Source organism: Spea bombifrons, chromosome 1 (genome assembly GCF_027358695.1).
Source record: "Spea bombifrons isolate aSpeBom1 chromosome 1, aSpeBom1.2.pri, whole genome shotgun sequence".
Lineage (NCBI taxonomy): Eukaryota > Metazoa > Chordata > Amphibia > Anura > Pelobatidae > Spea > Spea bombifrons.
This window is the reverse complement of record NC_071087.1, coordinates 15,829,397-15,843,649: the sequence shown is the minus strand read 5'-3', so window position 1 is coordinate 15,843,649 and position 14,253 is coordinate 15,829,397. Positions and strand designations below refer to the sequence as shown.

Here is a 14,253-nt window from a genome sequence, read left to right as displayed (position 1 = left end):
GAAGCTCATATTAAAATCAGTAGCAACCAAGCTCGGAGGACCCTGTAAAAAGTCAGAGACTTGTTCTCCTGTGGTATTTTTGCATAGGCGTCGTATAGCATTGTGAATCCACGTTTTACCTATTATAGATTAATAAGACAAATATATATTTTTCCTCAATACTTTCCTTTTTTTAAAACTTTTTTTTATCAATTACTCAATGTCTCCGCCATTCCTTTCTTTAGTTTCTACCTCGGTTAGTATGAAAAGGTTAATATTTGAATTGTTGTGTTTTTATGCATTTTTATGTGTTCTGTAACTTTTTAAATTAAGGGAAATGGCAGCTGAATGCATTATTGGAGATAGGATGAATATCCTATGCTTGCCAGAGGAAGGAAATAGTTAACGAGCTATTGGTTCAGTGCAGAAATGTTCTTTTTTAGTTTTCTTTTCCCTGGTCTAGTCTGGAGCAAGCACGTGATCCTCTGAATGACTGCCAGCCTCTTTCTTGTTGATCCTCCGGAGACCATCTGTGCTGGGGGCATTGATTAGAGTGTGTCTGCGGGGATTACATCTTTTCTGTTGCCATGCCAACTAATCAGCTGATTTTGGTTACCACGGCAACAAAATGTCAGAGCTCAGAGTACGGAAACATGAATTCAGCACAACACAAAAAAAAAAATCTTTTTCTTAATTGGAACCTTTAGAATTGGGATTTTTTTCTAAATATGTTTTAAAATTGATGGCTACGTAAGAGCCACATTAATTATATCGGCACAAATGCATTCTTTTCAAGAGAAATAAAATAGCAATCTCTGCAGGTTATTATTTATTTTTTTGGAGAGGTACTTAAAGTATTAATTTTATATTTTTAAGCTATTTTTCCATGAACATAAACTAACAACGTCCCTTAAGGACTATGTTTCTTGCAGCTTTACAGATCTTATAGGGAGGACATTGGTCTTTGATCTTTAACCATGTTTTCTCTAGACGGCTGGAGATGGGTGGGTTTTGGGACAAACATTAAATAATTTGACCCCTTCTATAAGTGCCTTTTCTCCACCACGTGCAGTCCTTTCTAAAAACAGCTGTATCAGAATATTTTTGCCTAAAAAAGAAAGAAAACATGAGCATGAGTTTTTTTATTAGAGTGCAAATACCGGTAGTATTACAGTAAGCATTATTATTATGGTCAAAATATTTGTACCATGTTTGCCGTGGCAAAAACCAGGGAAAAAGTGGAGTAAAAATGCTGCCTTTTATTGGCTAATTGAGAGTTTGATTGCAAGCTTTCAAGACCAAGTTGTTAGGTCCTTTCCTCAGGGCACATCAGTTATTGAGGACTACATCTCAAGCTGAAGTCAACAAAAAGCTCATCAGCCTATTATTAATATAAAAAAACAATGAATTCTATTAAATGAATGTGTTTTGATTGAGTGGAACAGGTATTAGAGGGGGAGCCCTTGTGACAATCATGGAGCTGTATGTGGGCACAGATGTTTTGAGCGTCTACTTTTTGGGTCTATAAAGAAACCACTCTTGCTGCATAACTTTTAGATCCTAACTGTTACACTGTGATTGCAGTCAACAGCTGGGATCAACAAACTTACCTCTGAAGAGATGTTTAGGTCAATTCTTACGGTTTCTAAAACTTTGGACGTGCCCGGATTAACATTTTCAAAACCCTTTAATCCTCTGTATCCCAGCAAACTCCATAACACTTTATACATTTCCTTGGTTGTTTAACCCCTTAATGACAAAGCCCGTGCATGTACGGGCTCAAAATGCATTGTTTTCAATGGGTTTAGGGACCGCCCATTGTCCTTAAGGGGTTAAAAACATTGATAGCTTGTATCGTGTTTAATTTGGCCCAGAGATAAACCATTAGCCAAGCCGGAAGATGGTAAATGGATCTTCTGAAGGTAGAAGGGAAAACGGATCTACGGATGAAAATATCGGATTAAAAAGGGGAACAAATATATCAACGGATAAAATTAGCTACAGGGCCAAACTGGTGTTAAAGAGGCAGCCCTGGTGCTTTAAGGCAAGTGGCCGTCTGATGATGTCAGCGTGGCCGACGGCTGAATATGTGCGAGCGCCCAGTATGTTTTTATGCTCATGTTGTGTGCAGCTGGGAACTTGTCAGATGGCCGGTCCTGGCCTGATTGGCTGAAAGTCAAATGGATCTACTATAAACAATGATAAGGAGGCGGTGAAGCTCATAAAACTTTGAGAGGTTGGCAACTAGATCTATTAATGGGCCCATTCAATTCAATTTAATATTTTGTAGATTGAGCCATATATGTAAATATCTTTTTATAAAAACAAGTGTGCTATTTTTTGTGGTTCTTATACAATGTTACCACGGCAAACTTCTCCCTGATGATTACTTTTGTTCAACTCTCTGTATTACTCATTGTGTTGGATCTATAAATCCGCTAATAATTACTTTTATTGAGTTTATATAAAGGAGTGGGGAGATGAGAATGAAAAGGCAGCTCGTATAATTATACCAAGAGGCCCTAATCTAAAAGTAGAAGGTCAGAGGCTCAGATGTAATGTAAGGAAGTTTTACTTTATTAAGCAGAAATGGTACAGGTTAAAACATGCATGTTATAGGGGTAAAGCTATCCTAAATCTAAGACGAGACAAAGTCGGCAGACTACAATGGTTGACTAGTTCTTACCTGCTTTAAAATTTTATGTTTCTATATTATTATATCATTATCATCAGTAGTATACGAGGAAGAATACAACAAAATAATACCGTATATGGAGGGTTACACCAATTTTAACAATATGTTAATTAAAATACCTAGCATGTCTTATTATATGAGCTGCCTAAAGATTCTTGCATGGTTTCCCAGAAGCTAAATGAATAAAAATATCGGTTTGCCCATTTAATCACTTTATACAAATTTCTCAAAAAAGGTTATTTTTTTAACGATCTGTAAATGGTACAATAATAAAAGATAGTGTTTCTATTAACAAGCAAACGTTCTAAACATTATTGATTGGAACTCCAGCATTTCTGCATTTTTCTTTACTAAAACTAAAGACTCGGTGAGGCATCATTAAGACAGATTAAATGACGTATTGATTATTTTATTACAATCATTTCTCCTTCAAGTGGAACAAGCTTTTAGAAATTTTGATTGCATATGATATGTCATTTAATCGGGGCCTGCCATTTTTAAGTCAAAATAACATTTGTGATTGTTAATTCATGGCCTGGCTCTTTAAGTTCTGGCATAAACATTAAATATTGTAAAATTGGTTGCAGGGACATGTTGACCTTTAGGTTTGCCCTAGGTCTAACCCTGCCCCCAGTCACCTTCCATGGTCACCATCATTGCAGAGCACTGGAATATGACATCATATTCCTGTGTTCCGTGTATTAGGGGCATCAAGTGCCTTTTAATGCGTCCCATGGAGCCTCCATGGTGTAAAGGGAGATCAGAGGTCTTTCTTGTAACTAGTCCACATGGCAGGGGCACTGCTGTCTCCCCTGGACCTGCCTACCCTAGTCGAAGGCTGGTCGGCCTATGCCAGAATACGGTGATAATACATAATAAAGCTGCTATTTCACCTAATAGTAAATAAAGCATTTCAAACACCATTCTTAGTACTGTTAAACATGCAAACCCTCCCCGCAAATATTAATTATATTAATATAAAAATTTATTTTGCCTTATTTCTATTTTTCCAGGTAATGCTTAATTTCAGCATGCGCTGATAGGTTGCTATCATAGAAACATAAAAAAAAAGTTTCCTTTTATATGTGACTAAACATTTCAAGGAAAGAATAAAATGACAGATCTGTATAACAAGCTAGAGAGTTGCGATGAATGTTTTGTAACCGTACCATTCCGTAGCACCTATTCAATGTATGCATTTCTGCGTGATCATTAACCAGGGCAGAAAATAACTTAAAACATAACTGATATCTCATGATTTCAGATGTCAGTGTCATTTAAGAGGTGTATAAAATCCTATTACCAAGCGCAGTGTAAATAGCAGATGTATTACGAGGTCAGCTCTAAAACCCAAATTGCTAATGTTTGGTTGATTCTTGTAAGGCCACATCTTGGACACCTCCTGAAATGTTGTAGTTCGATCAAGTGAAGAATACAGCGTGTGTGTCAAACAAATACCATTTAATTGCAGCCCTGTGGGATATTTATTATTTTCTTCCCTTCTAATAATCAGCTAGGAAGGTTCTCTGGTTCTCTAACTGCACCTGCTTGCGGTCCTTTCTCCTCCTTCTCCTCTTGATGTGAATAGGATCTGCCTATTAAGCCTTCAACTGGGTTTTACTTACTGATTTCCCCAGCTCCTTATGTTTTTATTCAGAATATTTGATGTGACTGTGTATTATACAGAGCCCGCTCAGCCCGTCTATACAAAATGCTTATTATAACGCATAGGAATATTATGAGGTTGGGATGTCAAATTGACCTGCAAACTTCCATGCAATGCTGTGCAACTCCAAGAGATAGCCTATGATGGGAACTTCAAGGGAGTTCACCAAGGATTTAACAAACAGGATACAAGGAAGAAAAAAATCAGGAACTTGGAAGCATCCCTGCAATCAGGACTCCATTCCTCCTGAACCAACGCCCCCATACCTTTTGCCTGTGGTTATCTATAAACTCCTAGTCTCTTTAATCTCCACTACCTTTTCTCTCTATCATTCCCATCAGCATTATTCTCCAGGTGCCAGGCTTACCATAATTTTGTTTATATTCTCAGTCTCCTCCTTCTTATTAGAACCGTTTTCTCTCTCTCTCTACTGGACCAGCCCTTTGGGAAGAATTTTGGACAAGCCCAGGGAGGTGGGAACACAGCAGTGTGAGGATGAATGTGTAAGTGTGTGAGTAGGAGTGTGTCTTAAGAATGTGTATGTGTAAGTGTGTCTGAGCGTGAATGTATGAGTGTGAAACGCAGTATGTGTTAGCATGAGTGTGTATGTGTGTGTAAGCATGAGTGTGAGAGGGTGTGCGTGTGATAGTGTGCATGTTAGTTACCGAGGAGGGTGCAAGGGGCCAATGGACCCTTGGGCCAGATGGTGCCAACCCCCTACTGACGCCCCCCCCCGGACACCGCCGTATATATATATAAAAACCTCTCAGCATACGGGAGTTGTAAACAAGAACAGATGCTGATTTTAGCATCATTACATTCCCGGCTGTGTTACGCTGCTAAACATGTGCATTTCAGTGACATATTAAACTAGGCGTTGATAGATGGGGATACCCTTGCTCACTTGAGTTTACAAACCATTGACTACTTAATCCTTTGCATATATTTAATATTCACAGAAAAAGAATGTTGCTTATTTTACACTGCTAGGTACATCATTGGACAAAGTACTGATTTTAGTAGATTTAACCAAAAGTGCCTGATCTAACTGGGAAGCAGGGCTTGTCTTGCTTATATTTATGCCCTCTGCAAAACGATATTCTTCATTATACTTTATATTAATAAAGCAATCTTCTAGGGCAATGAGGCTCAGGAACAACACATTTCCAGCAAACCTTTACAAAAATGTACAAATGGACAAATAACTACCCCCAAAAAAGCATGTTTATATTTACCGTATTATTATTTACTGGAGAATTAACTTGCATTTCCATTATTTATTCCCAGGTGTGCACTGAAGGAAGACTCATTTTGGAGTTCACATTTGATGATCTCATGAGGATTAAGACATGGCACTTTACCATTAGACAATACAGAGAACTAGTACCTCGCAGCATTTTAGCCATGCACGTAAGTAAAACATTCAATAATCACCAGTGAAAAAACGCTGGTTCAGAACCACAGTAACTTCACTTCACAAAATAAACTTTGATGTTGGATTTCGAAGTAGGGTCTGTCTTTAGGATCTTGTATTCTTTGCAAAAAAAGAACACATCAACGCAGCACTAGTTGTACAGTAACTGGAAATGAGATATAAGGTATTTTGATAGATTCGCTTCTGCTCTCCTGGCCAATGCCTCTGGTCACAACTACAAATCATTGCTGTTTCACGGTGTCTTTGGCTATTTATTGCTACCTAGTGGGGTTTATCCACTCAGGACAGTTTGCAGGAGAGTGTTCCAAACATCTTGACTTCACAATGCATTGGAAAGCCCTAATGGCTCTCTTAGCACATTGGACCGGCCAAGACAAGTCTCGGGGGCTACATAAGCCAATGTACTCAAGCTGTAATGCCTGGTATTTGTTGCAGGTGGGGATTTTCACTATGGCGTCTGCAAATCAACTGCTTATTTGAGTCTTTTTCTGACATTAATTACTGAACTGAATGTCACTGGCTTCAAAGAAGCCCAGTTTGATAAATCCTATTGGTTCTTTGGGGATCATGGTGGATCTGAATACTGAGCTCGGCTCTATCTCTGTAAAGATTTCATTAGATGTGGTAGACACTTGCCTCAGGTTCTCCTCTTCAATAGAAGCTGCACAGAGACGAGAAACCGACTATGTGTGGTTTAATGGTAGACATTTCTAATATCCTCTGCCCATTTTGACCAAGGCTGTGTGGCCTTACATCTTCTTCCTTTAATTCTTTAGTTCCCTTAACCCCTAGTAAAGTTGGACCTGACTAGAACCTGTGACTTAGACAAGATGTTAAAGCTTTTTTCTATCTCTTTCCATTGGAACCCCCTATATAAGTTTTCTATGTCTCCTCACGGGTATATCGGTCCATAGCGTGTTTCTGACAGCTGTATCTGTGTTCCCTGTAGATGATAAAAGACCTTTATACTCACTCTGAATGTACTTGTACACAATGAAGTCTTTCTTTTACAGTTCATGTTCTGTAGTTAAAAAAACACAACAGTATGTATTCATACTGGAAGCTCTGCATCTTCTAACCACCTGACCGGTACAATTAATGGATCAATGTTGGAACTCTTTCATAAAGCTGTATATTTAATATCATGTGATCATTTTAATTTGTTTTAAAATACCCACGATCATTATATATACCTACAGTAACTACAAACATTGCCACATTTATTTGAGGAAGAATTAAATCACAGAATGCAGTCATTTATTTACCTGTAAGTATTGTGAAGTTTAGACTCTACAAAGAATAAATCTGTTTAGTAATTTTGGAATAGTGGAACTTTTCTTTCATTGATCTAGTATCAGTATTGTAAATATATGTATTGTCTCTAATATTCTATGGCAATATTTTATTTAATTTTCGGGTATTTATGATTAGGGTCTTTGCTCTATAAGCCAGCGCTTGGGTCAATTGCATTGTTACACCTGGGGGAAACATTACTCCTGAAGATATTGCGATTAACAGAAATGTTCCATGGAAGAAAAGCAAAGCTTTCACATAACTTTTTTTCCTTGTTATTCTTCAGATCATTTTAGGCTTCTTGTACTTTCTTCTATTCATTAAATCCCCCCAAGCACGTTGACCAACATTTCTTTCTCATTTGGTGGGGACCTTCAGTGGTAATCATTGCTGTTGGCCGGCTGTCCGGACCAATATCCCGAACCGCTGTTCTTCTGACAAATGCAGTTCTTAAATATTTAACTTGATTAATGTTTTCGTTATTTTCTATGCAGGCACAAGATCCTCAGGTGCTAGAACAGCTGTCCAAAAACATTACTCGGATGGGTTTAACCAACTTCACTCTCAACTACCTCAGGGTAAGAGATCGGTGGGGAAGTGTAAACATATTACTCATTGGGAAAATAAATAAAATAGTGTTTCTAAGGGTAACACAGGGAATATCGTATCGTAAGAGGAATATCAGACTATCGCTGCCCAATAATATGTGTATCATTCCATGCTGGTCTCATTTGCTTACATGATATATCTCTGCATGCAGCTTACAAATGCTTGTAATGTTTTTAGGTTTAAAAAAAGGAAAAAAGAGGTTTCGATGAGCATCTTCTATTCCCAAAGCTCATTGAGTTTCATAAAAGCCTGAAATCTTGTATTGCAAATGCATTAAAACCGCCATACTGTACGCTTAAAATATTAACGGCAGACATAGGTAGTGGATCTAAGCTGCTGATTAACGGCAGGTTTGTTTTCAGAGACAGCAGTTTAAGAAGAAAAAAAAAAACCTTAGAAAGGTACTGAGCTTTCAAGGGTTTCATTCAGCACCAAATAAGTGGTATCTAAAAGGCATAAAAATGGTTCTCCTTAAGTCATCTTAAAACGGCAAATTGAAGGATATAACACATTGATAAAAACCCCTAATGCGTGGCTTCCAGATTCTTAGCGGTGCTGCCAAAAAAACTTGCTAAATAAATCACCGGCATTATTCCTAATCAATAATATGATGACAAGCCCTTAATCAAAGGCGCCTTAACTAGTAGGATTTAATATTATTTAACAACTCTAAATAACTGCAGGGTAAATGACTGCCTTTAGATTATAATGGTGGAAGTTACCGGCACACGTAGCTAAACATACAGTATGTATAAGAAAAAATCGTATTGGTGAAAGACCAAGTCTCCAGGTCTTCTTCACTGGGTTGGCTTAGTAGAGCACAATTAGTGCTATGGGACTATGGTTTGTTACTGTAACTATGTAACAATATACGTCCTTTAGTACGCGATGGTTTCTAGGTGAGGAAAACCCATATCCAAAGCAGTTTGAATTTGTTCACTTTAGGTTAACTGTACAGACACCCTGCGTTATGATGTTGGAGGCTAAATTGGCCACATGGGCATGCAAGGGAGCTCTCCGGGTGGAGCCCTGCTTGCCCGGGTCAGTTTCTTCTTGCTCCAGGGAGCGGAGAGGTTTTTGGCTGCACCCTCTCTCCACCCGCTACTCATGTGTAGTATACCTACACCTAGAATTATAACTATTTTTAATGGTACCTGTGATTTTCCACCCCATCCTTATCGATAGAACCATAAACTGTCACAAACAATATCTAAAACGAATAATCTGAGAAGTAATTGGAATAACCTGGATATTAGATTTGTACAGTCTTGGTACCTAAGAAAGTTCTATATCTTTTTGTCTACACTACATACCAACATTTTTTTCCAAACACAGGAAAAAATGAACATACAATTCCTCAGTTTGTCCCTTATATAATACTGTATATCTCATTTTATTCACATAGAGCTGATATTTTAATAGAATAAGTTAAGGGTTTTTAGATTTATTCTCTCTCGTTCGATTAAAATCTTCAATCTATGTTCTAAATGGGAAAATGCAGAAGGTTAACAGGCTTTTATAGTCTTTTAACTGGTTGCAAAGTGTAGGCATCGTGTTGACGATGGATGTGGTATTCAGCTGGTTAAAGGCGCTCTGAAGAGGTGGTTGAATCGCTATATTCATTAAAAACATTTCCTGCTGCTAATTAAAGTATTTACTTAAAAATGAAAATCCACAAGAAAGGCAGCCGCTGAACATTATGTTTCTAGATGATATAAAAACATATTTGTTTAATAAAGCAGAACTCCCACCTGTAATGTACTTAATTAGTGACATCTCTGGAAGTCGATTATTATTTTACTACAGCAGAAAAAAACAATTGAGAGGGAAATAAAAGTATACAGTAGGAATTGGTTTTAAACCCCTTGAGTATCATGATGAGCATTTCTAAATGACCCAGGAAAATGATGCGAGAAGACAGAAGCTCGTGTATCTGAATGCATGTATTCCCTTTTGCCGTAATATAATCAACCTGTATGGAAGAAAGAACGCAAAACCTGGGAATAGTAGAACGGACCAAAATGGCTTTGCAGAATTCTTACTAAATTGATTAAAACAAAGGAAAAGAGGAATAACATTTACAGCCCTCATAGGTCTCATTTGTGGCATCCCTGTGCAGCCCCCATATGCAAATGACTTTTCTATTGTTGAAATGTATTTGCATGCATGGCCATTCTAATCAAGCATGTACTATTCATATAAAAAATATTATTTATTTATTAAGTGCTAATAGATGTATATACCACTTTTCTGTTTGCAGTATAATATAAGCGGAGGTACAGCAATTACAGTCATATAATAAATAAGGTGCTCTACAGATATTTTCATTAGGGTACAATAGACATACAGTATGTACATTAGTAAAGGAGGACCCTGCCCGTGGAGTTTGCAGTCTAAGTAGTAGCAGGGAACGGGTGGACATACAGATACAATCAAGGGGAAGAATATATATAGATCAACATCAATAATATTGATCTATATATTTGGATGCATTCCTGCTTACACAATATATATATCTATATATATATATATATATATATATATATATATATATAGATAAATAGATAGAAATAGATATATAAATAAAGTAACGGTTCTCCTCTGGTATATTGTTTGAGATTTTTCCTGTCTCCGGTTTGTGGTCAGGCACACATACACACTAGACACTTTCTCTCTGCTCATGTTCAGGTTCCAAGGCTCCGAAGCGATTTATTTTATTTTTGTGACTCCCCGTGAATTTGTCAGCCATTCCCAAGACCTGTTTAACCTATTTGTGGTTTAGTAACCTCCCTTATGCTGTTTTATGAATGAAATGTGCATTGAAGTGGTATTTGCTGTATGTAAAGGTAACGTTCAGTATAATGAATTATCTGACACTCAAAACACTTCTACCAAGGCGAAAGATGATTTTTATAATTCTTCAAATAATGAGAGTTTATCCATACACTAAAAAGTATTTACAATGCATTGAACTGATATTAGGGTTACATGCTGACATATGTACGCAAATGCTCTTTTAACTCTTATGGTGCCCTGTCTAACCATGACAGGCTTAGGCCTGAGGAGGGAGGTCCAGGGGGGAAACAGCCTTTCTTCTGTATTACAAGATGCCTATTGCCGCCTTGAAAAAAAACATATCTAGGAACTCTACGAGTTGGACCCAGAGTCTCCTGGTGAAGTGCTGCTTTGTTCTGGTTCTCTTTTCTCTTTGTTTGGAATGGGGAGTGGTTTTCAGTTATGCCCACGCCTACTTCCTCTATTCCTAGCCTATTGAAGGCTGTCTAGAGCTAACCCTGCCCCACAAGTTGCTAGCCCCACCCCCTTACAAAGCCACTTCCCCAGAAGAGGGAGAGCTCCTGGTAGCCTGGCCTGGGAGGTAACAAGTTCGTCATTAAAAAACTTCTTGTGAGTAGTAGAGAAGAGCCTATGATGCATAGCCACGCGCCTCGTCACAAGTAGTTTAGACCTTTTTGCCAGTGGCATCCATAATGCAGTTTTGATCTGCGGTATTCGTACAGATTATTTCTGAATGACAGGTGTATTTAATGATTTGTTTGGAAGATCAAAAAATATTTTACCATTTAAAAAAAAAAAGAGAATCTTTGTTGACAATCAGAATACAATTTACTTGTGGTTTAGAACACAGTTATGTCATTATTGTGACATGGCTATTCCTTTAACTAAAGCCTGAACCCCTCCCGAGCATCACATGCTATGTAGAGTATTTATTTATTTAGTGCCAGAACACCCCCTATATATGTGCCTCTTTCCCCTCCCCCAGCTCCTAGGCAAACTGTCCTCACCACCAGCCAACTTTAGCTCCGGCTCAAACAAGAGTCCCAGCTGATCTAATGAGACCCACTTGCACACCAAGCTCTTGCATTGATACAGGGGAAAATGCAGGAATGCACATGAAAGTACTTAAAATCACGCAGATGAAGAATGCATACTGAAGTACTTTTTATGGGACATTATATTGTAGCTTTAGGTTGATGATTATTGTTAATTGGTTTAGATAGCATTTGTAAGAACTATCAAGTAATTAGCCTGGGTGCTTCTGGTCTAAAGACCACAGCACTCCTACTTTTAAGTGAACTACCCTTCCTCCTACACCCCATCTCTATCTATTCAGTGAAGTCACATTATGTGTTAACGTGTTCCACACATACATTACCAAGGAGGAAAAGAGTTTTAAGCTCTTTTGGTTGTTGCTGTTGTTGTTTTTCTTGCTTAAGCATCCATTAACATTTACCAATGATGACAATCGAAGCTCTTCACACTGTTCTAACCAATGTCGGACACTATTGTAATGATATATTCCAATTGACCAATTCCTTAAGAAAGGAAACCGTGCTGTTCCTTGTGCAACAATTTGATCTTGTAAGAAATGACCAATGACATTTAAAAATGTAAGCACTTCAAGTAAAAAGCCATATACATTAAAAGTGATATTACATTTTAATGGTCTCCTTTCCAAGAACAGGACAGTTCTAGTTCAGGCTTAAAAATTGTCCACTGGGAAAGTGTAATCAATGCATGTAACGGGTGAATTTTAAATCATTACATTCTCTCTCTTGTACAGTGTATTCCTTCTGGATCCTTTCGCTTTAACAGGAATACTTTGTGTATATCGTAGATGTTCATTTATAGCCAACAAGTATAGGTGTGTTTCCTCTAGGAAGACCAAGCATGTGCCTAGGGTCCTTTGTTTGTAGGAGAACAGAATTGACCATACCTGGGATATCTCCTTTTTTTTAACCTGGAGTGTCTGGGTAAAACAGTGCTTCCCCGGGTCTCCAGGTCACCATACTCTTCTGGCAGGTCAAGTGAGTGGAGTTTAGCCATGACCTCTCCCTGCCCAATTTAATTCTATCTGAGGCTAGCCCAGACCCTCACAGCTAACCAAGTCCTTGTACATGACTAACTTCCTTTGGGAAGCTACTTCATCTGAATATGGAGAGCTCTGGTTTGCATGTCCTGGGAAGCTTCTAGGTATGGATGTGACATAATTAATTTATAATATATTGGGTGGGGGCATTATTGGTCTTAATGACTACAGGAGTGAATCCCATCCAAGTTAAATAAGGTGTCAAATGGATTCCACCTTTTGATCTTTACACTCATGTGATTTATGCAATAATGGGGCAGACGGATAGAACAATTTTTATTTTTCTGTGCCAACAGTAGCAGACTTATTGCATCTTACTTGGCTTGCAAAGCATTATGATTCTGGAAATGTTGTTAGTAATACGTTCATAGACCCAGAATTAAAAAAAAGAGGCTCTGGTTTGGTTTTCCAAAGTTCCAACAGACCTTGGAAGCTCTAGATTTGTTCAAGACTGACACCAATTCAGAGTTAAACACGGATACACGTGCAACGGAAAATAAAAGGTAACGTCATTTAAATATTTCACTGCTAATGAGGGAGGCTACATAAAAAATGCCAAAAAAGTGTATGTTTTACGAGCCATATTAAAACTATTTGCAATCACCGAAGAAAGCTAAAAGTTCTACAAGTTTTAATTATGTTTTTTTTAGTCCTGCTTTATGTCTTATAATGGGCCTGCCTTGTGTATATGTGCTCTTTAAGAATCAAATTCATGACTAATCGTTTGCCGTGATCCTTGTGCCTTAGGCAGAAGCAAATTATCTGCTAGTTTTTATGCGCATTTCATACTCACAGCTTGATAAATAAGAAGCTGTGTGCTTCTAGACGATAAAAAAAAACCCCATAAAATGCCATCTAAGAGTTTGGCTCATATTTACCCGGGCAGACATTTCTGCGCTCAATTAGATTAGTAAATATTAGTAATATATAGAAATATAGAATATAGTAAATATACACTATATGACTGTATCCTTGTTTTTCTAGGCACCAGCACACATTTCATATTGTTTGCTTGCCAAATTTGGCCAAGGGATTATTTGGTATATACACAAAATTAAAGATTTTCCTTAAAGTTTGTTTTGCCAGCAATACATTGGAAATAAACAGCAGAGATAGACACGATTCTTGCTTACAAGAGAGTAAACTGGAATTAACTTAAAGGAACACTCCAGCCATCATATATAAATACGTTAATGCTTGTCTGATCCCATTAAATGTTCACGGTATTCCGTTTGCAAATGTATGATGGATTCAGCAAATTTGCCTCTTCCCCTGCCCTCAGTTTTATTGCATGAAGAAAATGTCTTTGGCACTTTCCTGCCACTGATTGGTTGCTTAGAGCTGCCAATCAGTTGCAAGAAAAGTTTTTTTCTTGTTCATGGTTGTTTGACTGGCACAGCTGCTGTTATGCCTTCTTTCCTGGGATAACGTTTTGGATGTTACATCTCCGCACCATCCATGATTCATGTTGCAGGAGGGTGGAGCGTTACGGTTATTAAAGGGTTAGAACTGGAGCACGGGTTCAATTGTAATTAAAACACATATTTTTTTTTACATTTCTGTGATCATCCCCACCATGTGAAAGTTTTATTTGATGAGGTCAAATTGTTAACTTGTATATTGTGTGTCATTGTTATTGGGAGCGTACGCGAGAGAAGGCAGCTCCTTCATTGGGCAGCCGTGGGATT

General features: G+C 37.8%; 1 protein-coding gene across 2 annotated transcripts in view; it reads left to right on the top strand.

Moving 5' to 3' along the window:
* The window catches only part of LDB2 (LIM domain binding 2), a 119,200-nt gene that overhangs the window by 81,920 nt on the left and 23,027 nt on the right, over nt 1-14,253 (top strand). For both annotated transcript variants that reach the window (XM_053458302.1, XM_053458301.1), the window contains exons 4-5: nt 5,628-5,750; nt 7,563-7,646. In XM_053458302.1, coding sequence (XP_053314277.1) covers nt 5,628-5,750; nt 7,563-7,646 — 207 coding nt within the window. The remainder of the gene's footprint in view (nt 1-5,627; nt 5,751-7,562; nt 7,647-14,253) is intronic.